Here is a 21,289-nt window from a genome sequence, read left to right as displayed (position 1 = left end):
AGCAGGTCCAGCCACCTGCCCACTAGCAGCCCAGCGTTCCCCAGGGCATCCCAGAGCATCAGTGTGTCTAGCAGTGACAGGATGCACAGCAGAAGTGGAGGGTCAGGGAAGGTCCCTGTAATGAGACATGTCGCCCCCTATAGGAACGTTCAGTGATGTCTGGGTTAAGGATACTGATCTGGGAGCATGGGCCAGTCGTTTCCAAAACTGTCCTAGGCCGAGGCCTGTCCTTTGTGTGATCCCACAGTGCCATTCGCTGGGGTTGCACACAGCCGTAGACTCCCTTCTCTGGGTGCGTGGCAGATGTCCAGCCAGAGCCTGACAGCAGGGCTCTCAGCAATGGGGCAGCACAGACCATGACACCACAGAGCCCACAGATAGCAATGCGGTGTCGGCCCTAAGCACTGGCTGCACCCTGCCGGGCATAGAGCAGACAACTGCTATGTGCAGCCTGCTCTGTTACACAGCCAGGGACCGAGGTCACAGCTCAGTGAGGTTCCTAAGAGTTCCAGCCAGGCTTCTCTCTGAGATCCCCAAAACCTCCAGTGAGACTACAGCTGGGAGTCGGAGGCAGGGGATGTCAGTGGAAATCATGCGTGGGGGGATGCCAGTGGGAACCAGGGCCGAGTGGGCAGGGATGAAGATTAAGACTGTCAGCTCTTTGGGGCAGGAACGTCCCTCACAATGTGGCTGTACAAGTGTCCAGCACACTGGAGTTGATCTCAACTGGGGCCTGTATTACTCACCCTATTGCAGATAATAACTCATGACCGTAACAATCCCTGACAATGCCATGAAGTGCCAAGTAGCGTGACCCAGTACAGTATGTGTCAATGTCCAAGAGAGCTCTCTTTCTCCACTGTCTAGGTCTTCCTCAGCACCAGGCGTGGGGCATGGGTGCTGAATCGTGTTGCGGAGCAAGGGTACCCTGTGGACATAGTGCTCTCCACCAGGTTTAAAGCCTTTTTCAAGCAGATGTTGCCTACATCCATGGTTAACCAATGGGCGGAGAACATCGTAAATGCAAGATTCAACCACGCACTCTATGGTCTAAGGCCTCAGCACAGGTGCTTTCAAACACCTCAGCCTGCTGAGGCAGGATGACAAATCATTGGCGTTAGATATAAAAGACTGAGGTCCTGACTTCTCCCTTCCACCATCACTGCACTTGGGGTAGGGGTGGGAGGGTAATTCTGTGTTTCCTGTGTTCTGGCACCAAGAAGGGCCCAACCCAGCTGTCAGGGTATGTTAGAGCATCCTCAGAGCTTACGCCCTCCTTCCTGTGACCATTGGGAAGAATGGCCATAGGGCGGTACCTCCTGCCTGGGGGTAATCTCAGGAGGCTGTTTCTGCCCCCTTTAAGGGTCCATTACGCTATAGAGCCATAATGGACACCAAGAATCTTCAAATAGCCTTTTGCACTCATGCTGCTAGTAATACGGCTGTGTTGCCTGAGCCAAATTCTAACATTGAGACTAGTAACAAAGGAGAGGAGACCTGATCATCGCACTGATCCTCCCCCACTTTCAGAGGTACGCCATTTGCCCAGACAGATCTTGACACACTTTCTCTTTGCCATGCAGGATTATGAGCCAACACCCAACTATCAACGATGACCTGCCGAACCGCATCATCTCTGGCAAAGTGCTGGTGAAACCGAACATCGGGGAGTTCACTGAAACTGGCGTCATCTTCGAAGACGGCACCAGAGAGGAGGACATTGATGCAGTTTTCTTTGCTACGGGATACAGCTTCTCTTTCCCCTTTCTCCAGGACTGTGTCAAAGTGGTCAAAAACCAGGTCTCCCTGTATAAATTCATCTTCCCTCCTCACCTGGAGAAGCCAACTCTGGCTTTCATTGGTCTCATCCAGCCACTGGGGGCCATCATGCCCCTTGCAGAACTCCAGAGTCGCTTGGCCACACAAGTGTTCAAGGGTACGTGAACCAAAATGCAGGAAATAGCCCGGGGTCTCTGGACTATAGAGCTCTCCGAAACCCTAAGCCTGTATTAGTGAAGAGCCTTGCTGGATTGGCATGGTACTAGCTGAATTCAGCAGAGCTGTGCAGTCCCTGGGCTGGCGGGTGGCAGCAGTACCCGTATGAGTGCCATGATGATGAGCCAGCCCATGTCCCTCTCCACGATAGTGCTGTTTCAATCCCAAGTATTTGAGGTGGTTGGGCCTTCACTCCTCCCATTTTGGAAGCATGGAAGCGTTGTGATCCCAGGAAATGGGGGAGAGGAGTCACAGGAAGTACTGAAGCTGTGGGGAAGGAATCTCAACTCTAGATCCAGGCAGGTCCCTGACAAAGATAGACAGGCCCGTCGATAACAATTCCAGGCCCCAGAGCAGAACAGTCAATGGGCCCTCAGGCCCGGTGCGGTGTCGCCACATGGGTGCGGAGCTGGATCACTTGCGGCAGCTGGTGCACGCACGCACAAGCCGTGCCCGTGCGGACATGGTCCACCTGATATTTGGACTGTGCTGCGCCTCTGCTGGCTGGTGCCCAGTGAGCTGCTGCCGGCTGTGCTGCTGGTGCCCAGTGAGCTTCTGCCGGCTGCGCTGCTGGGCGTGCTACCACGGCAGCGGCCGGGGGCCCCAGGCCCTTCTAAATCGCCTGAGCCCCTGGGCAGTTGCCCCCTTTGGCCCCTCCCCTGACAGCAGGCCTGAAGATAGACTGTCTTACCGCCACGTCTCTCACAGAATCTGGCTGCCCACTGTGCTCCAGGAGCTCCAAGCTCTGGACTTTGGGGACACAAAGTCATCACGGCCTTCCCAGCCCAGGGTGCAGTGCTTCCTGTAGGAAACAACGACTTCCCCCATCCCTCACACACAGAGCTCTCTCTGGAAATGGCTGATCCCCCTCCTGAAGGAGCCAGACACATCTCTGCTCATACTCTGGCTTTTCCCTTCTAGGGCAGATCAGGTTGCCCACAGCAAGCGACATGATGGCCGATATTACACAGAAGAAAGACGAAATGGAAAAACGGTAGGAACCTTTATGTGAAGTAATAATTACTGGGCATGCTTGGAAGGAGTCTTTCCCTGAGAATGTCTTAAGTTTCTATCATTCTCTAACATACCTCCAATGTGTCATCAATTTGTTGTAAAGAGTAAGGTATTTCCAGCTTTAGCTCTCTTCGTTAAAATTTATCTGTAAACAATTATTTGATCTGGAATTCTTCTCCCATCTCTATCTTCCTTCCACACATAAATGTGACATAAAAGAACAAGATTAAATATTATAATTATAGCTGTAGAAAACTAAGCAGTATGATCCTCATCCCTATCCCCCAGATCGTGGCTGAATCCAGCAGCGAATAGGGGAGAAAATCTTGTTTCAGCCAATAGAAGGAGATAAGGACTCACCCTCTCTGCAGACATCCCCCACCTGGAGAAGTTCTTCCTAAGACTGTCAGATCTTCTGGCATTCGAGCCCCACGTTAGGCACCACTTTTAAAATCAACCTATATAAAACTGACGGTGGAGTTGGAAGACGGGGCTTTCAGTGCTAAAAGCACATATCTTACCAATTGAGCAAACTCCATTTAGCAACCACATAAATCTCTTCTGGAGACCTGCCATTAGAAGGAGGCAAAGACACTTATACCCACCTGGCATGGGTTACGACTTCACATGGAATCGTGACCCAGCTTTTCCTTTAATTCCAGTTATAGTGGGAATTAATTCCAGAGGCAGAAATTCTCCAAATTTGGTGCCCCTCAAGAATGTCATTTCCTGGTCAGTGCAGTCTCCATTTGATCACACTACAAGGGCACCCACACATCTCTCTCTTATTTCAGGTATGTAAAAAGCCCGCGCCACACTATCCAAGTGGATTATGTCGAATACATGGATGAACTTGCCTGCCTGGCAGGAGTCAAGCCCAACCTGCTGTCTCTCTTCCTCATGGATCCAAAGCTTGCCATGGAGGTTTTCTTTGGCCCCTGCACGCCATACCAGTACCGCCTGAGAGGGCCAGGGAAATGGGATGGAGCCAGGAAAGCCATCCTGACCCAGAGAGAACGGATCATTAAACCTCTGAAAACCAGGGCAGTAGGAGATTATACCCACCACACCTCAATGCCCTATTTGTTTAAGATAGTTGGTGCCATTGCTCTCTTTGCTATAATTATTGCTTATTTTTAAATTCTTATTCTCTACATGGTTACACAGGAAAAGGGGATTATGTAAAATTTGATTACCTGGTTTCTGTTGGTTTCTAATTTGCTCCCTGCAACTTTATCACACATCCAGTGTAACCGTCCACGTCCACTATGTGTTGAGAATTTCCTCCCTCTCAACTATTGCTGCTGATTATTTTGTCTGCTGTCACTGTCTGCTGTTGTGTTAGAGATCTTTGGTTCCATTAAATATTCCTTAGGCTGCTAGCTGGTATGATTATAAAGACAGGCACAGATGTCAATAGCTCAGGAAGTTTAAGTGGGGCCATTGTGACATGAGACATAATCAGTCACCACCCTTCCTCTATAGGTAATCTGTATGCAACAATTCCATTGCATTGTAATGTCTCAGCGGCAGGAAGGAGACTGCACACATATGTCAAGAGTTCTCCGTGGTAGGCTACTGGGCCAAACTCTCACTGCTCTTTTACTGATTGCTTGGCCTCTTGCTAGTTTGGGCACCAGTGCCTGAAATGGCACTTCTGCCTTGGATCTACTGCACACTGAGGTGGTGCTGCTGGGGTACCTGAGGCAGGAGCACAGGGGAAACCCTTAATCTGCAGAGACATTGGGATTGAGGGACTTAATGAGTGGGTGAAAATGTAATGGAGTGTGGGGTTGAATCCAGAACAGTGAGGGGTTGTGCCACCACTTGCCCTGTAACCCTGGGTCACAATGCTTTGTTGTTGTAGCTCACAGCCTGGGATGCTCACAGCCACCCGACAAACATGCAGGTCTCACCCTGTCTGTCTTGTGCTAGACAGCCCTGGTTCAGCAGCTCTGACCCCAGAAGCCTGTCTACAGTTCCTCTCCGGCTTCCACCAGCCTTCGTTACAACCAGCAAGGTGGTCCCAACACACTCCCAGTCCTGAATTTCCCTAGCCCAGGTCCTCTGTAATCTCCAGCCTTCTCCTGGACAGTTCAGAGAAATTATAAGGGCCATTTCTTCCTCCAGAGACACAATTAACAGCCTTATTAACTGGAGCTGACAATCAATTTAATTCAAATGCAGCACTGTAGGTTTCAATTAATAGTAAGACCAGTTCATTAACAAAGGAAGATAGGAATTGAACTGAGTTCAAGTATGAGATAAAGTTAGAAATGATTACAAGCAAATAAAAGTGAAAACATCTCTAAAACTTAATCTAGCAAGGTACAATCTTTGCCTAAGCAGGTTTCTCACCTATATTCAATTTCTGAGACTGCAGCCCCCTGTTGGATGAAGACCCCATCTTTCTCAGCTTGTAAGAGCTCTGTTCTGTTGTGTCTGTCAAATGATGGCTGCCAAAGATGGCTTCTGTCTTTGCTTGAATCTTCCCAAATTCAATGACTTTGTTTCAAGAAGCATGATGACCTCATGCTATTCTTCCCTTTTCTGTGGGCTTCTGTCATAAATATAAAGGGAAGGGTAAACACCTTTAAATCCCTCCTGGCCAGAGGAAAAACCCTTTCACCTGTAAAGGGTTAAGAAGCTAAAATAACCTCGCTTGTACCTGACCAAAATGACCAATGAGGAGACAAGATACTTTCAAAGCTGGAGTGGGGGGGCGGAAAACAAAGGTTCTCTCTGTCTGGGTGATGCTTTTGCCGGGGACAGGAGTGGAGTCTTAGAACTTAGTAAGTAATCTAGCTAGATATGCGTTAGATTCTGTTTTGTTTAAATGGCTGATAAAATAAGCTGTGCTGAATGGAATGTATATTCCTGTTTTTGTGTCTTTTTGTAACTTAAGGTTTTGCCTAGAGGGATTCTCTATGTTTTGAATCTGATTACCCTGTAAGATATTTACCATCCTGATTTTACAGAGGTGATTCTTTTACTTTTTCTTCAATTAAAATTCTTCTTTTAAAAACCTAATTGCTTTTTCATTGTTCTTAAGATCTAAAGGTTTGGGTCTGTGTTCACCTATGCAAATTGGTGAGGATTTTTATCAAGCCTTCCACAGGAAAGGGGGTGTAGGGTTTGGGGAGGATTTTTGGGGGAAAGACGTTTCCAAGCGGGCTCTTTCCCTGTTATATATTTGTTAGATGCTTGGTGGTGACAGCAATAAAGTCCAAGGGCAAAAGGTAAAATAGTTTGTACCTTGGGGAAGTTTTAACCTACGCTGGTAAAAATAAGTTTAGGTGGTTTTCATGCAGGTCCCCACATCTGTACCCTAGAGTTCAGAGTGGGGAAGGAACCATCTTCCCATTCCCTGTATGGAAATGGGGCTTCCATTGTTTTGCTTCTACCATATTTAATTGACAGATGAGACAGGTAGATAGCTGCCTTCTATCCTGTCTGGCAGCGAACCTGTTTCTCCCTGGTTGGCCACAGACTTTAAAGCACAATATCATTAAGTATCCATATTACCTCCTACAGTGTTAATATAGACATCTCACATTGCTATTAATCATGAATGTGTCATTAGCTTTCAACAAAAACCTCACTCTATGCATTTTTATCATACAGTAGAATTCACCTGCTTATCACTGGAGGTACAGCCCCCTTCTTTACAGACCAGTAACCCTTTGCAATGTCTTCCTTGAAAAGTAAAACTCGGACCAAGCTTCTCTCTCCTGCGGGGTGTAGACTCCATGCTGTCCTCTTCCCAGCTTGTTAGCATGAGGTTTGCTTTCAACCCTTGTTAGCTTGATGAGTCTGTTCACGTGATATGTAAACAAATTCTCATTGTCTTTCAAATTCCTTTGGAAGTAACTCCCAGATGGGGAAAGCACATTCCTATGTCTCGTGTAGATCCATTTCCCAACTCCACACAGTTGAGTCATAATTCCAGTGTATATTACTGGAGCTATTAATATCCACTGGGTACATACATCAAGCAAGAACATTGTAATGCTGACAGGCCAGCGGAATAGGAATGATGTTGTCTTCACTTATCTGTAACCTGTTGAACACTATTGCATTATAATATGTATATCCCTGCACTTAATTAACCCTAGATCAAAGGTCCAGTCCTTTATCGGTGTGGCCAACTATTCCCATAGGTTTGTAAAGGGGTTTAGTGACATTGTGGCCCCCATAACAGACTTTATGAAAAAGGGAAAACAAGACTGGATGGTATGGACAGAGGCTTGTGAGAAAAGCTTCCATAATATAAAAGAGGCTTTGTCTAAAGAGCCTGTTTTGATCATCCCTGATTTCAACAAACCATTTGTGCTGTGTACTCGTGCTTCTAATATTGGATTGGCTGCAGTGCTGAGGCAAGACTGAGCATAGGTGCAAAAGACATCCCACTGCCTTCTTAAGGAAAAACTGGAACCTCACTGAACAAAATTATGCTGTCATCAAGAGAGAGTGCTATGCCATTGTCTGGGCTGTTAAGCAACTCAAACCTTATCTGTACAATAAAATGTTTTAAGTGACCATACCCCTTTAAGTTGGCTGCACTGAGCTAAAGGAACCAATTCTAGATTACTTCACTGGAGTTTGGTTTTACAAGAATTTGACATGGACATAATCCATACCAAGGGGAAGGAAAGTGTGGTTGTGGATGCCTTATCAAGAATTGGGGAACCCTGCAATGTATTCAGAAGCATAAGTGACACCTGTTCCTACATCAGTTTTGCATTGGGGGTGTGATGCTGGCTGGCCAGTTCAGGTCAGAGCAATAGGACAGTTCACTTTGGTGGGAATATCAAAGAAAGATTAAGTGTACTAATTCACTCAGGTGTGTATTTAGTTCAAAGGAAACGGGAATGATGATGTCTTTACTTATCTGTAACCTGTTGAATGCTATCGCATTACATTATGTATATCCCTGTGCTTAATTAACCCTAGATCAAACGTGTAAGTTAGTATTAGGACGACTAAAAACATTTGATATGTAAACTGCATAATAACTAATGAAATGTTACTTGCATTGTATTCACTTATCTATCCCTATTATAATGTAGTGGCAGACAATTGCATTACTACTCCTGGGGGAATTCTATGCCAAAAAATTAAAAATTGTGCAAGATTCTGCATATTGTCAAAATAATGCAATATAATCACACCAGTTTCACTTCTTTTGGTAATTTTTTTAAACTAAAACCCTACAGAAAAAAAATCACAATAACTGTTCAGCGTTTGAAAGTTAAGTTACAAAAACTTGGTAACCAATACTCTGCATTCCAGTTATAATCCTGGATTTTCATTTCAATTATGTTACAGAACACCAAACACCAAAATAAAAGTAAAGTAGAATGTCATTTTAAATTGCTCAGACTTTCACACATGAAAATCATACTGTTTTCCTAATCATTGTCCTGCATTTTTTAAATGGGTAATTAAAATAGATCCTGAGCTGTAATCTAACCCCGCTGTGCCACTCTGGCACAGGGAAAAAGTGAGAAAACACATAGATTTTAAAGAAGCCTTATTGAGGGCACAGGAACAAACCACGGCGATGTGCAGAAAGAATAGCAAATATGGCAGGAAACCAGGTTGGCTTAACAGTGAAATCTTCGGTGAGCTTAAACTCAAAAAGGAAGCTTACAAGAAGTGGAAATTTTGACAGATGACTAGGCAGGAGTATAAAAATATTGCTAGAGCATGCAGGGGTGTAATCAGGAAGGCCAAGGCACAACTGGAGTTGCAGCTAGCAAGGGATGTGAAGGGTAACAAGAAGGGTTTCTACAGGTATGTTAGCAACAAGAAGAAGGTCAGGGAAAGGGTGGAACCCTTAATGAATGGCAGAGGCAACCTAGTGACAGAGGATGTGGAAAAGGCTGAAGTACTCAATGCTTTTTTTGCCTCAGTCTTCACAGACAAGGTCAGCTCCCAGGCTGCTGCACCGGGCAACGCAGTATGGGGAGGAGGTGAGCAGCCCTCAGTGGTGAAAGAACAGGTTAAGGACTATTTGGAAAAGCTGGACGTGCACAAGTCCATGGGTCCAGATCTAATGCATCCAAGGGTGCTGAGGGAGTTGGCTGATGTGATTGCAGAGCCATTGGCTATTATCTTTGAAAATTCGTGGTGACTGGGGGAGGTCCCGGATGACTGAAAAAGGGCAAATATAGTGCCCATATTTAAAAAAGGGAAGAAAGAGAACCTGAGGAACTACCGATCGGTCTGCCTCACTTCAGTCCCCAGCAAAATCATGGAGCAGATCCTCAAGGAATCCATTTTGAAGCTCTAGGAGGAGAGGAAGGTGATCAGGAACAGTCAACATGGATTCACCAAGGGCAAGTCATGCCTGACTAATCTAATTGCCTTCTATGATGAGATAACTGGCTCTGTTGATATGGGGAAAGTGGTGGATGTGATATATCTTGACTTCAGCAAAGCTTTTGATACGGTCTCCCACAGTATTCTTGCCAGCAAGTTAAAGTATGGATTGGATGAATGGGCTGTAAGGTGGATAGAAAGCTGGCTGCTATTTGTTCTAGAAATGCCTCAATCACCTCCCGTTCCTAATTTGGTGGTCTAGAGTAGACCCCTACCATGATGTCACCCCTATTTTTCCCCCTTTTATCTTTGCCCAGCGTGTTTCAAATGATCTGCTTCCCACCTCCTTCTGGATCTCAAACAAACTTCCTCCATTTTTCCCCCTACCTATCCTTCCTGAACAACTATCCCCCTCTATACCAACATTCCAGTCATGAGATTTATCCCACCAAGTCTCTGTGAATCTAATTGTCATAACTTAGCTTATGTGCTAATACTTCCAGTTCCTCCTGTTTATTCCCCATACCCCTTGCATATAGACATCTAAGATGTTGAGTAGATTCCTCTTGTTGTTTGGATGACCCTATGGCAGAGGTGGGAAAACTACGGTCCACGGGCCAGATCTGGCCCCTCAGGGCTTTGGATCCAGCCTGCGGGACTGCCCCCCGTGGTGCCGCAGGCCCTGTGCCACTCTCAGAAGCGTCTGGCACCACGTCCCTGGGGCGGGTGGGGGCAGAGGGCTCTGTGTGTTGCCCTTGCCTCCAGGCACTGCCCCCTGCAGCTCCCATTATCCGGGAACAGGGAACCGCGGCCAATGGGAGCTTCGGACGAGGTACCTGGAGGCGTGGCAAGGGCAGTACGTGGAGCCCTGTCCCCCGCCACCCCACCAGGGGCCGTGCAGGGTTGTGGTGACAGCCACTTCCCGGAGCGGTGCAGCATGGGGCCAGGGCAGGCAGGCAGGGAGCCTGCCCTGGCCCCAGTGCACGCTGCTGCCACACCGGAGCCGTTTTAGGTAAGCAGCGCCAGTCTGGAGCCCAAACCTGTCCTGCACCCCAACTCCCTGCCCTAAGCCCCCTGCCTGCACCTCGCACCCCTCCTGCACCCCAACCCCCTGCCCTGAGCCCCCTGCCACACCCTGCACCTCTCCTGCGCCCCAACCCCCTGCCCTGAGCCCCCTGCTGCACCCCGCACCTCTGTGCACCCCAACCCCCTGTCCTGAGCTCCCTCCCGCAGTCCACACCCCTGTTCTGAGCCCCCTCCTGCACTCCACACCCCAACCCCCTTCCCTGAGCCCCTTCATACATCCCACATTCCTCCTCTGCCCCAATCCCTTGCCCTGAGCCCGTTCTTGCACACCATACCCCCTCCCATATCCCGCACTCCCTCCTGCACCCCAACCCCTTGCCCCGGCCCTGCATACAATTTCTCCACCCAGATGTGGCCCTCGGCCCAAAAAGTTTGCCCACCCCTACCCTATGGTAACTTTCCATGTCTCTCCCCCAACATCTAGCTCTCTGTTAAGGTGGCCCTCTTCTATGTTTACCTGTGCTTTTGTCACCTGGCCTCTTTGAACCTACTTTAAAGCCCTCCTCATTAGGTTGTGTGAGTTGGTGTGTGAAGATGCTCTTCCCCTTCTTGGTCAGGTGGACCCCATCTCTTCCCAGCAGACCTTCCCAGAGCAGCCTTCCAAGGCTGAGGAAGCCAAAGCCCTCCCAACTACACCATCTGGGCAGCCAAGCATTCAACTCCAACGATCAACGGCTGTGCTCGTCAGTAAGAGAGTTCACATGGTTAGGCAGCCAGTGTGGTGAGACCACCTCTCAACATGTTGACTAGCATTGTCTCATCATTTCCTTCTCCTCCCCTGTCTGTCAGCCTGTCTCCACCTGTTGTTCCTTTGCGGTAGGGAACATCTTTTTAAAAAAATAATTAATACATGTAAATGCCTCATTTCTAATAATAGTACGTTACTACTGAAGCTTGTGACATGGTATAGAAACCCTGCACTAGCATGGAAGGGGTTAAGGAGCTGCTTTGGGCTTGGGTGGCCCTGCTCCATCACACCTGCAAATCGGGCCAGGAAGAGGAGTTAAAAGGAAGGAACTCCACTCAGATGGGGGCAACCCTGGGAAGGGAATAGGCTGAGCTTCTCTGGCCCTGGAGAGAGGGCTGACAGCCTGCAGAGCTGCTGTCCTTGCAGAAGGAGGGTGCAGATCCCTTGAGCTAAAAAGGGGGGGAAAGACTGAGACTTGCACTGGAACCCAGTAACCTCTGACATGGACACTTCAGGGGCTTCTGAAGTCAGAGGCTCATACCCTGGAGGGAGCTGCTTAGAGACTTTCCTTTCCCTTTCTTGTGTTGAACCTAGTTTGCTGACTGATTTGTTGCTTCACCTGGAAGGCTGAGAGGGGAAGAAATAGTCAAAAGACTTCAACCAGAGGGTTAAGCACTGGCCTGCTAGAAAAACATAGTAGGAATATTGGATTTGCGTGTGTGCACTCCCCACATAGCCCTGAAAGGGGGTGCTGCACCATGGACACGGGAATCATAAAGAAACACAGCTAGATGTGAACCATTCGCTCCCATGAGAATGGTTCTCAGCCAAAGAGGCTCTTGGCAAGTAACTCAAAGGCCTGTGGTTTCCAACAGCTCGTTTCTCCCTCTTTCAGGTTTTCCTTAGCACCAAGTGGGGTGCATGGATACTTGGTCGGATTGGAGAAGAAGGGTACCCCCTGGACACAATTTATATCACTCGCTATATGGAATTCCTCATGCGCATTGTGCCTCTATCCCTGCTTAACTACTTTGCAGAAAAGAAACTGAATGCAAAATTCAACCATGCAATCTATGGTTTGCAGCCTGCGCACAGGTGAGCTGGAGAGATCAGGAGACTTTCTCCGGGCTGTGGAGCCAGGAGGGGAAGGATCATGTTCATTGCGCCCACACGGACTCCACAGGAGAGTGGAAAGCTGGGGCCTGTCAAGCACTGGAGAGAGGGGCAGAGCTCCTCTTAGGCAAACCTGCAGCTAGAGTCTCTAGGGCCTGGGTTCAATCCCTTGCTGTGCCAGATTCCCCCAGCCAAACTCTGTCCATCACCTGGGGCCCAGCTCTCATTGCTGCTGCTGCTGCTATACCAAATCTGTCAGCATTTGCCTCACCTGGGGCCTAGCTCTTATTCCCACTACTACCATCCAGAACATCCCTATCCCTCTGGTTACAAATATCCTTGTGGGATGAAAATGCCAAGGAAGGGGAGGAGTCATTTTGCGTGATATGTGGGAGTAAACAGAATGGTACTGGATGACATTATTAAGGCCATGTCTACACTTACAAGCTTACATTGGCGCAGATGTACTGATACAGCTGTGCTGCTGTAAGATCACTCGTGTAGCCGCATTATCCCGATGGGAGACAGCTCTCCCATTGATATAGTAAAATGAGCTCAATGAACAGCAGTAACTATGGCGGCAGGAGACTGCCTCCTGCAGACATGGTGCTGTGCGCATGAGTGCTTATGCTGGCAAGACTTACATTGCTCAGGGTGTTTTTTCACACCCCTGAGCCATAGAAGTTTTGCCAACATAGGTGCTAGTGTAGACATGGCCTAAAGAGATAATTTAAGCTGAATACCTGAAAGAACTTGCAAATGGCAAGCTGTTAGACCAGGGAATTGTTTGTTATTATTTATTCATTGATTTATGGTAGCACCAGGGAGGCCTACTCACAGACCAGGATCCCACGGTGCAAGATGCTGGAGAAACAGAACAAAAAGAGTTTATCAGAGGAAGTGGTGAATGCATAGACTGGACAAAGCAATAGAACTCCTTGCATGGAGCGATCCTGCACGTGCAGCAGGATGGACTGAATAACCTGAAGTGTCCTTCCCACAACTTCCAGTTGCAGTATTAGCACATTCTGTGTGAGAGGAAATAGTTCTCTTTTCTCTGGCAGCCTACTGCCCTGAGGAAGGTCATCTCCTGCCCAAAGAGATCTTCACATTTCTTGTATTTCCCTTGTGCCATTCAGGTTTTTCAGCCAGCACCCAACCTTCAACGACGACCTGCCAAACCGCATTATCTCAGGCAAGGTGCTGGTAAAACCAAACGTCAGGGAGTTCACCGAAACCAGCGCCATCTTTGAAGATGGCACCAGAGAGGAGGACATTGATGTGGTTGTCTTTGCTACGGGATACCGCTTCTCTTTCCCCTTCCTCGGGGATTGTGCCAAAGTGGTCAAAAACCAGGTCTCCCTGTATAAATTTGTCTTCCCTCCTCAGCTGGAGAAGCCAACTCTGGCTTTCATTGGCCTCATCCAGGCATTGGGAGCCGTCATGCCCATTGCCGAACTCCAGGGTTGCTGGGCCACACGTGTGTTCACGGGTACGTGAACAAAAATGCAGGAAATAGTCTAGTGCCTGCTAGACAGAGAAAGCACAGACATTTCCAAGGAAATCCTAAAGCCAGTGCTGTTCAGGTGGACAACCTGCCATCTTGCAACATTTCCGCTGCTCTCCCTCTTTCGTCTGCTGTCTTCCTACTGAAAGGTGATCTGATTATGTTTTTTGCTTCTTTGTGACGCATAGAGGCCAGTTTATTTTATTTTGGAAACTTTCTGTGAAAACTGTCACCTCCCCCAAAAAGATCATTTCCAGCTCTGCTCTCTGTGTACTCCTGCACCCTTCCTCTTTGTTGGTGCTGGAGTCTGGCTAGCTTTCTCTTACCCTCTGGCTGCAGTTACTTTGCACTTTTCTCGCGCCCTCTCCTTTGCACACCCACTCCCAGTTCCCTGCCTTTTGAAGTCCAATGCAGCCTTGATGGGGGCAGGAGGTGTTGCTGAGAGTTCAAGAGCCATTACTCTCTAGGGTTTATTTGGGGGCAGGGGAAGAGGGAGGAGGCACAAACAACTCTTTTTTTCCTCTGGGGCTCTTTATCTTTTCTTTGTTCCTCTTATTGCCCAGGAGCTGTTGCCTCTGTGTCTGAGAGCACTTCATGGATCTCCCTTCTGACTTGGGCTTCTCTTTCCTAGGGCTGAACAGATTGCCTTCAGCAAGTGACATGCTGGCTGATATTGCCCAGAAGAGAGAGGAAATGGCAAAACGGTAGGAACTATGACGTGAATCAGTAACAGCTGGGCATGCTGGGAAGGCACCAGGGCAGTCAGCTCTCCACCCACTTCTGCCTATTTTCCTGCTTCACTTTTTGCTTCCCTTTATCCCCATGAGGACCTTTAGCCAACAAACATTGCATTTCATGCACCCATCCTCGAGGTCTCCCAGGGAAGTATGTCCCATCACAAAGAGTGAGTAAGAAGCGGGGTCCTACTGAGCCCCAAACAAGGAGAAATGATCTGTGTGAGTAGGTTTATCCATCTGCCCCAAATATTCTTCCCTCTTTCTTGTTACAGAATTCTATCCCTCACATTCTGCCTTGCTGCCACCACCTATTCCTCTCTCTCTCTCCCTCTTGCATCCCACATTCCCCTGCCTCCCTATAGTTTTCCTATTTGTTGCCCTTTCAGTACAGAGGCAGCTGTCTTCACTTAGGACACTATATGGCTTCCATTGTTCCCAGTGGGATTGGACCTGCTGACCCCTTTACTGGGAGCAGCCTGTACCTCTTGAAAAATCTGTAAGGGGAATGATGGCCATCTTGACTGAGGGCATTCTTTGGCTTCAGTCACACTGAAAATAATGGGAGAAGGCAGATATACTGAATATATATTGAAAATTGCTCACATCAAACTCTCAATCATGAGGTCATAAAAACCTTTAAACCCCAATTTCCTAAGAATATTACACACCTCATGCCAAATTTGCAAGTGTTGACAACTCTGTGGGCGGCTGGGTGTTAATTTCCAGCCCTTTTACTTTGCTGTTAAGCACTCCTCAGGATTGTGCAGCAACTTAACTTTTAGGAGGGTTGGCCCTTCAGCTCTACTTAAACACAGAGGGTTGAATAATTTGGGAAGCTCCAGGTAAAGATTTTAAGTAGAAGGCCAAGTAAGGTCTGAGGCCAAAATTGCTTTAGAGAATGTATCCAGCTCTTCTAAGGAGAATGAGGTACAACTCATCCCTATTCCACACAGAAGATCAACGTGCCACTTGTGTCCCAATTACGGCCCAGGAGATCTCTGTGCAGGGGTGAATTTCTCTCACAGTCAATGAACAGAAAGCAGCTCTAATCTTTGTAATGAATGGGAGTCATCCAAAGGAGCAAGAGTACATCAGCATCTCCTTCTCCTCACATTTCAGAGAGGGATAGAAGCTCCTTACCCCTCAGGAATGTCATTTCCTGGTCAGTGCAGTTTCCGTTTGACCACACTCCAGAGACACTTGCACTTCTTTCTCATTTCAGGTATGTGAAAAGCCAGCGCTATACCATCCAGGCATATTATATCCCGTACATGGATGAAGTGGCCTGCCTGGCAGGGGTCAAGCCCAAACTCCTGTCTCTCTTCCTCATGGATCCAAAGCTCGCCATGGAGGTTTTCTTTGGCCCCTGCACCTCATACCAGTATCGCCTGAGAAGGCCAGGGAAGTGGGATGGAGCCAGGGAAGCCATCTTGACCCAGAGAGAACGGATCATTAAACCTCTGAAAACTAGAGTCCTAGATGATTATACAGGTGCCTTGGTGCCTTACTACCTTCAGATTTTTCTCATTGTTGCTTTAGTTGCTGTAACTTTTGCTTATTTTCCTTGGTCCTTTTTTCCCTTCTGACAAGTGTCATTTTTCAAGCTGCGAGTCCAGTTCATGGTTTCCCTTCTTTCCTTTGCATTCATATGGGCAGACTGGACTATGGTGGGCACCTCTGAATCTGTCTTCTGTGTAGGGTAAACTTGCTCTAATGCAAATGCAAAGTCTGCAGTAGGGGTGCACAAGGCCTGTTAAGTCCCATTCAAGCCCTGTTTTGGAACCCCACAACAAGTGATATAATAAGAGGAAATCCCTGACCATTCCCAAAGTCTCCAGTGGCCTGGTTCAGGCAGTGTGACTGGAGATCAAGGGGCAGGCTGGCATCTTGGCTGGCATCTTTGCTGGCAGATTCATAGTTGGCTGGTTGGTGTCCATGGTGAATCGAGTCATGGCTGATTCCCAAACTCAAGTGCAGGAGGGGCTTGTGGGCTCTGTTGTCTTCTAGTTCTTATGCTTGCTACAGCTTCTGGGTGCTTAAGCATCCTGGATCAGAGCAGGGCTCCAAGTCAATTTCAAGCGTCTGCCTGAGAGAACCAGAAAATGGCTTCCTCTCCATGTAGCTGAGAAAAACAACTCCCCCTCAGGTGCTCTCTTGGGTCCCATTGTCCCTCCACAGAGCAACCCACGGCCCAGTCCACCCATCACTGTTGTGTGTGCTCTCCAGCAGGCAGGCAGACTCAGTCGCTATGCTGTGCTTCTCCCTAAAGGAGCTGCATCTACAGTCCCATGCTGGCAGGGGCTACAGGTCACTTTAGGGTGGAATTAGGGACAAGGGTGTCATGGAAGGCAGCAGCCCTCGGGCCCTGGGGGAGCAGGAGGAGCTCTTGGAGCCTGGCCTGAGTTAAGGCTTGGTAAAGACTTGGTGCCTCGCACATGGAAGAGATGGAGCCCTGAGTAGAGGGAAGGGTCTGAGCTCTATAGACCACAGAATCCCTGTCTAGGAAGGACTTTGGCTCAGAGTAGGTTTGTCCCAGCAGCACACAGCTATTCAAGCAAAGCTAAAGCAAAAGTCTTGCTGTTATTGTTATCTGGATCTGTTAAGTGTGTTTAATTTGGTCAGTCTGCTTTTCTGAACACACTTCCATTACTTCAGCCTGACCAAGTAAACCTCTCTGTTTATGTGTGATCCTTGCATGTGCCCTTCCTAGGGAAGCCTATAAAGTGACGGGCTCGAATAGTTGGTGTGCCTACAATGCTTGTCAGGTGGTGGTCACAGCTACTAACCATATACTTTGTGTGTGATGGATCACGCAACCCTCATTCATGCCTATCTAGGACAAAGGAGGGATGATGAGAGTCTGAGATTTTTTTGAGGAAACAAAATGGCTCATTGCCACCATCAAACACGCTTAGTCTACTAAGGACCATTACCAGCCAGAGTGATCTCACTAGACAGTGTCCTATCAGGTGTTGTGAGGTTCCCAGCTCAACCCCTGCTGCAGTCCTCAAGGGAAGGGCTGGCTGGAGTGGGGGTGGCACAGGGGCAGGAAGAGGCGGGGTGAGGGCAGAGCAGGGGCGGGGGCTTTGGGGAAGGGGTGAAGTGGAGGCGGGGCAGGGGCAGAGCACAGACGGGAAGAGGTTTGGTGGGGGCGGAGCAGGCGTGGGGGCCATGGGGAAGAGGCGGAGTGGGGGCGGAGGCTTTGGGGAAGGGGTGAAGTGGAGGTGGGGCGGGGGCAGAGCAGGGGTGGGAAGAGGCAGGGTGGTGGCGGAGCAGGGGTGGGGGGTTGGGGAAGGGGTGAAGTGGAGGTGGGGCTGGGGCGGAGCAGGGGTGGGAAGAGGCGGGGTGGTGGCGGAGCAGGGGTGGGGGGTTGGGGAAGGGGTGAAGTGGAGGTGGGGCTGGGGCAGAGCAGGGGTGGGAAGAGGCGGGGTGGTGGCGGAGCAGGGGTGGGGATTTGGGGAAGGGGTGAAGTGGAGGCGGGGCGGGGGAGGAGCAGGGGTGGGAAGAGGCGGGGTGGTGGCGGAGCAGGGGCGGGGGTTTGGGGAAGGGGTGAAGTGGAGGCGGGGCGGGGGCGGAGCAGGGGTGGGAAGAGGCGGGGTGGTGGCGGAGCAGGGGTGGGGGTTTGGGGAAGGGGTAAAGTGGAGGCGGGGCGGAGCAGGGGTGGGAAGAGGCGGAGTGGTGGCGGAGCAGGGGCGGGGGTTTGGGGAAGGGGTGAAGTGGAGGTGGGCTGGGGGCGGAGCAGGGGTGGGAAGAGGCGGGGTGGTGGCGGAGCAGGGGTGGGGGTTGGGGGAAGGGGTGAAGTGGAGGCGGGGCGGGGGCGGAGCGGGGTGGGAAGAGGCGGAGTGATGGCGGAGCAGGGGCGGGGGGTTGGGGAAGGGGTGAAGTGGAGGCGGGGCGGAGCAGGGGTGGGAAGAGGCGGAGTGATGGCGGAGCGGGGCGGGGGTTTGGGGAAGGGGTGAAGTGGAGGTGGGCTGGGGGCGGAGCAGGGGTGGGAAGAGGCGGGGTGGTGGCGGAGCAGGGGTGGGGGGTTGGGGAAGGGGTGAAGTGGAGGCGGGGCGGAGCGGGGTGGGAAGAGGCGGGGTGGTGGCGGAGCAGGGGTGGGGGTTTGGGGAAGGGGTGAAGTGGAGGCGGGGCGGAGCAGGGGTGGGAAGAGGCGGGGTGGTGGCGGAGCAGGGGCGGGGGTTTGGAGAAGGGGTGAAGTGGAGGTGGGGCGGGGGCGGAGCAGGGGTGGGAAGAGGCGGGGTGGTGGCGGAGCAGGGGTGGGGGTTGGGGGAAGGGGTGAAGTGGAGGCGGAGCGGGGGCGGAGCGGGGTGGGAAGAGGCGGAGTGATGGCGGAGCAGGGGCGGGGGGTTGGGGAAGGGGTGAAGTGGAGGCGGGGCGGGGGCGGGGGTTGGGGGAAGGGGTGAAGTGGAGGCGGGGCGGGGGCGGGGGTTTGGGGAAGGGGTGAAGTGGAGGCGGGGCGGGGGCGGAGCAGGGGTGGGAAGAGGCGGAGTGATGGCGGAGCAGGGGTGGGGGTTGGGGAAGGGGTGAAGTGGAGGCGGGGCGGGGGCGGAGCAGGGGTGGGAAGAGGCGGAGTGATGGCGGAGCGGGGCGGGGGGTTGGGGAAGGGGTGAAGTGGAGGCGGGGCGGGGGCGGAGCAGGGGTGGGAAGAGGCGGGGTGGTGGCGGAGCAGGGGCGGGGGGTTGGGGAAGGGGTGAAGTGGAGGCGGGGCGGGGGCGGAGCAGGGGTGGGAAGAGGCGGGGTGGTGGCGGAGCAGGGGTGGGGGGTTGGGGAAGGGGTGAAGTGGAGGTGGGCTGGGGGCGGAGCAGGGGTGGGAAGAGGCGGGGTGGTGGCGGAGCAGGGGTGGGGGTTTGGGGAAGGGGTGAAGTGGAGGCGGGGCGGGGGCGGAGCAGGGGTGGGAAGAGGCGGGGTGGTGGCGGAGCAGGGGCGGGGGGTTGGGGAAGGGGTGAAGTGGAGGCGGGGCGGGGGCGGAGCAGGGGTGGGAAGAGGCGGGGTGGTGGCGGAGCAGGGGTGGGGGGTTGGGGAAGGGGTGAAGTGGAGGCGGGGCGGGGGCGGAGCAGGGGTGGGAAGAGGCGGAGTGATGGCGGAGCGGGGCGGGGGGTTGGGGAAGGGGTGAAGTGGAGGCGGGGCGGGGGCGGAGCAGGGGTGGGAAGAGGCGGGGTGGTGGCGGAGCAGGGGTGGGGGGTTTGGGGAAGGGGTGAAGTGGAGGCGGGGCGGGGGCGGAGCAGGGGTGGGAAGAGGCGGAGTGATGGCGGAGCAGGGGCGGGGGGTTGGGGAAGGGGTGAAGTGGAGGCGGGGCGGGGGCGGAGCGGGGTGGGAAGAGGCGGGGTGGTGGCGGAGCAGGGGCGGGGGGTTGGGGAAGGGGTGAAGTGGAGGCGGGGCGGGGGCGGAGCAGGGGTGGGAAGAGGCGGGGTGGTGGCGGAGCAGGGGTGGGGGTTTGGGGAAGGGGTGAAGTGGAGGCGGGGCGGGGGCGGAGCGGGGTGGGAAGAGGCGGGGTGGTGGCGGAGCAGGGGCGGGGGGTTGGGGAAGGGGTGAAGTGGAGGCGGGGCGGGGGCGGAGCAGGGGTGGGAAGAGGCGGGGTGGTGGCGGAGCAGGGGTGGGGGGTTGGGGAAGGGGTGAAGTGGAGGCGGGGCGGGGGCGGAGCAGGGGTGGGAAGAGGCGGGGTGGTGGCGGAGCAGGGGCGGGGGGTTGGGGAAGGGGTGAAGTGGAGGCGGGGCGGGGGCGGAGCAGGGGTGGGAAGAGGCGGGGTGGTGGCGGAGCAGGGGTGGGGGGTTGGGGAAGGGGTGAAGTGGAGGTGGGCTGGGGGCGGAGCAGGGGTGGGAAGAGGCGGGGCGGGGGCAGAGCTGGGGCGGGGGCCATGGGGAAGGGGTGGAGCAGGGGCCGGAGCAGCACGCAGCTGCTTTGGGCACCAGGAATTTCTTGGTGCCCGACACGGCTGCATACTCTGCGTATGGGTCTGGAGAGCCCTGGGTCAGAGCGGGTGCGGACAGGGGGTCTGCTCCCTCACACCTGGCCCAAATGCCTGACTCTTCCCTTAGCCGCAATGGCCGCCCTCGCCCGTTCGTCACCTCACCCATTATTTTCAATCGGGGTGAAGCCACGTTGCCCCCGGTTAAGATGGCCGCCCTTTCCCGCGAGCGTCTCCAGGGTAAGAGGGCGGCCGCCCCCGCCCTAGTAAAGATGGCTGCCATCTGCCATGGGTTGCAATGTGACTGAAGCCTCAAAGAAGATGGCGGCTGCCCCAGGGGGCGGACTCCGAAAGTCTTTCCCCTCCAGCACCGCCCTCGGGCTGAAGCGCAGACCGCCGCGGGGCGGGGCGGGGCGGGGCGGGGCGGGGCGGGGGGGCACCCGCACGCCTTACTCTCCGCTCGTAGAGCCATAGAGATGCCGCCCTGCCCCGGGCAGATAGAGTGTCCGTTCCAAGAAGCAGCGCGAGCGGCCGTCCAAGGTTATCGGCGTAGAGCCAAGTCCCGCTTCCTGCCCTGGCCATAGAGGAGCCGGTGGAGTTGGACAGAGCGTCTCCCAGTCCGGCCATAGAGTGGCTGCCGGCCGTCGCCGGCTCGGGGGCGTCTCGCCATTTTAGAGGAGAGAGGCGGAGGCCGAGCCGAGGCCAGGTACTGGGGAGACTGGGCCCCCGGGGGGGGCCGCGGAGCCTGGGGCCGGGCGGTGGGGTGGAGCCGCGTTAGCGGGCGGCTGTGCAGCTGCTGTGCCCGGGGGGTGGGGGAAGCCCCCCGCGTCTTGGCGGGGGTGGGAACAGGCCCCCGGGGTGTCACATTGCGAACAGGTGCAGATGAAGCCTTGTGAGGGAGCCGCCCCTCACCTCCC

General features: G+C 52.5%; 3 protein-coding genes across 5 annotated transcripts in view; all 3 read left to right on the top strand.

The window, feature by feature from the left end:
* The window catches only part of LOC125641638 (flavin-containing monooxygenase 5), a 35,688-nt gene extending 29,654 nt beyond the window's left edge, over positions 1-6,034 (top strand). For all 3 annotated transcript variants that reach the window (XM_075131452.1, XM_048861892.2, XM_048861893.2), the window contains 4 exons: positions 868-1,067; positions 1,584-1,936; positions 2,917-2,989; positions 3,804-6,034. In XM_075131452.1, coding sequence (XP_074987553.1) covers positions 868-1,067; positions 1,584-1,936; positions 2,917-2,989; positions 3,804-4,149 — 972 coding nt within the window. In that variant the 3' untranslated portion in view covers positions 4,150-6,034. The remainder of the gene's footprint in view (positions 1-867; positions 1,068-1,583; positions 1,937-2,916; positions 2,990-3,803) is intronic.
* Positions 6,035-9,918: 3,884 nt separating this feature from the next.
* On the top strand, positions 9,919-16,050 carry LOC125641293 (flavin-containing monooxygenase 5-like). Its single transcript, XM_048861032.2, has 5 exons — positions 9,919-9,927; positions 12,003-12,202; positions 13,360-13,712; positions 14,359-14,431; positions 15,687-16,050. The coding sequence occupies exons 1-5, from the start codon at positions 9,919-9,921 to the stop codon at positions 16,048-16,050; spliced, it is 999 nt and encodes a 332-aa protein (XP_048716989.1).
* Positions 16,051-20,774: 4,724 nt separating this feature from the next.
* The window catches only part of PRKAB2 (protein kinase AMP-activated non-catalytic subunit beta 2), a 19,898-nt gene continuing 19,383 nt past the window's right edge, over positions 20,775-21,289 (top strand). Inside the window, exon 1 of the mRNA XM_048861895.2 lies at positions 20,775-21,078. The gene's annotated coding sequence lies outside the window, so the exon portion shown is untranslated. The remainder of the gene's footprint in view (positions 21,079-21,289) is intronic.

Source organism: Caretta caretta, chromosome 8 (genome assembly GCF_965140235.1).
Source record: "Caretta caretta isolate rCarCar2 chromosome 8, rCarCar1.hap1, whole genome shotgun sequence".
NCBI lineage: Eukaryota > Metazoa > Chordata > Testudines > Cheloniidae > Caretta > Caretta caretta.
The sequence above is the reverse complement of the archived record's forward strand: the minus strand, read 5'-3'. Positions and strand labels throughout refer to the sequence as shown.

Bases quoted from the DNA above. Each gene is read 5' to 3' on its own strand.
- LOC125641293 (XM_048861032.2), top strand. The intron at 12,203-13,359 runs GTGAGCTGGAGA...TGTGCCATTCAG, and splicing joins GGTTTGCAGCCTGCGCACAG to GTTTTTCAGCCAGCACCCAA. The intron at 14,432-15,686 runs GTAGGAACTATG...TTCTCATTTCAG, and splicing joins AGAGAGGAAATGGCAAAACG to GTATGTGAAAAGCCAGCGCT.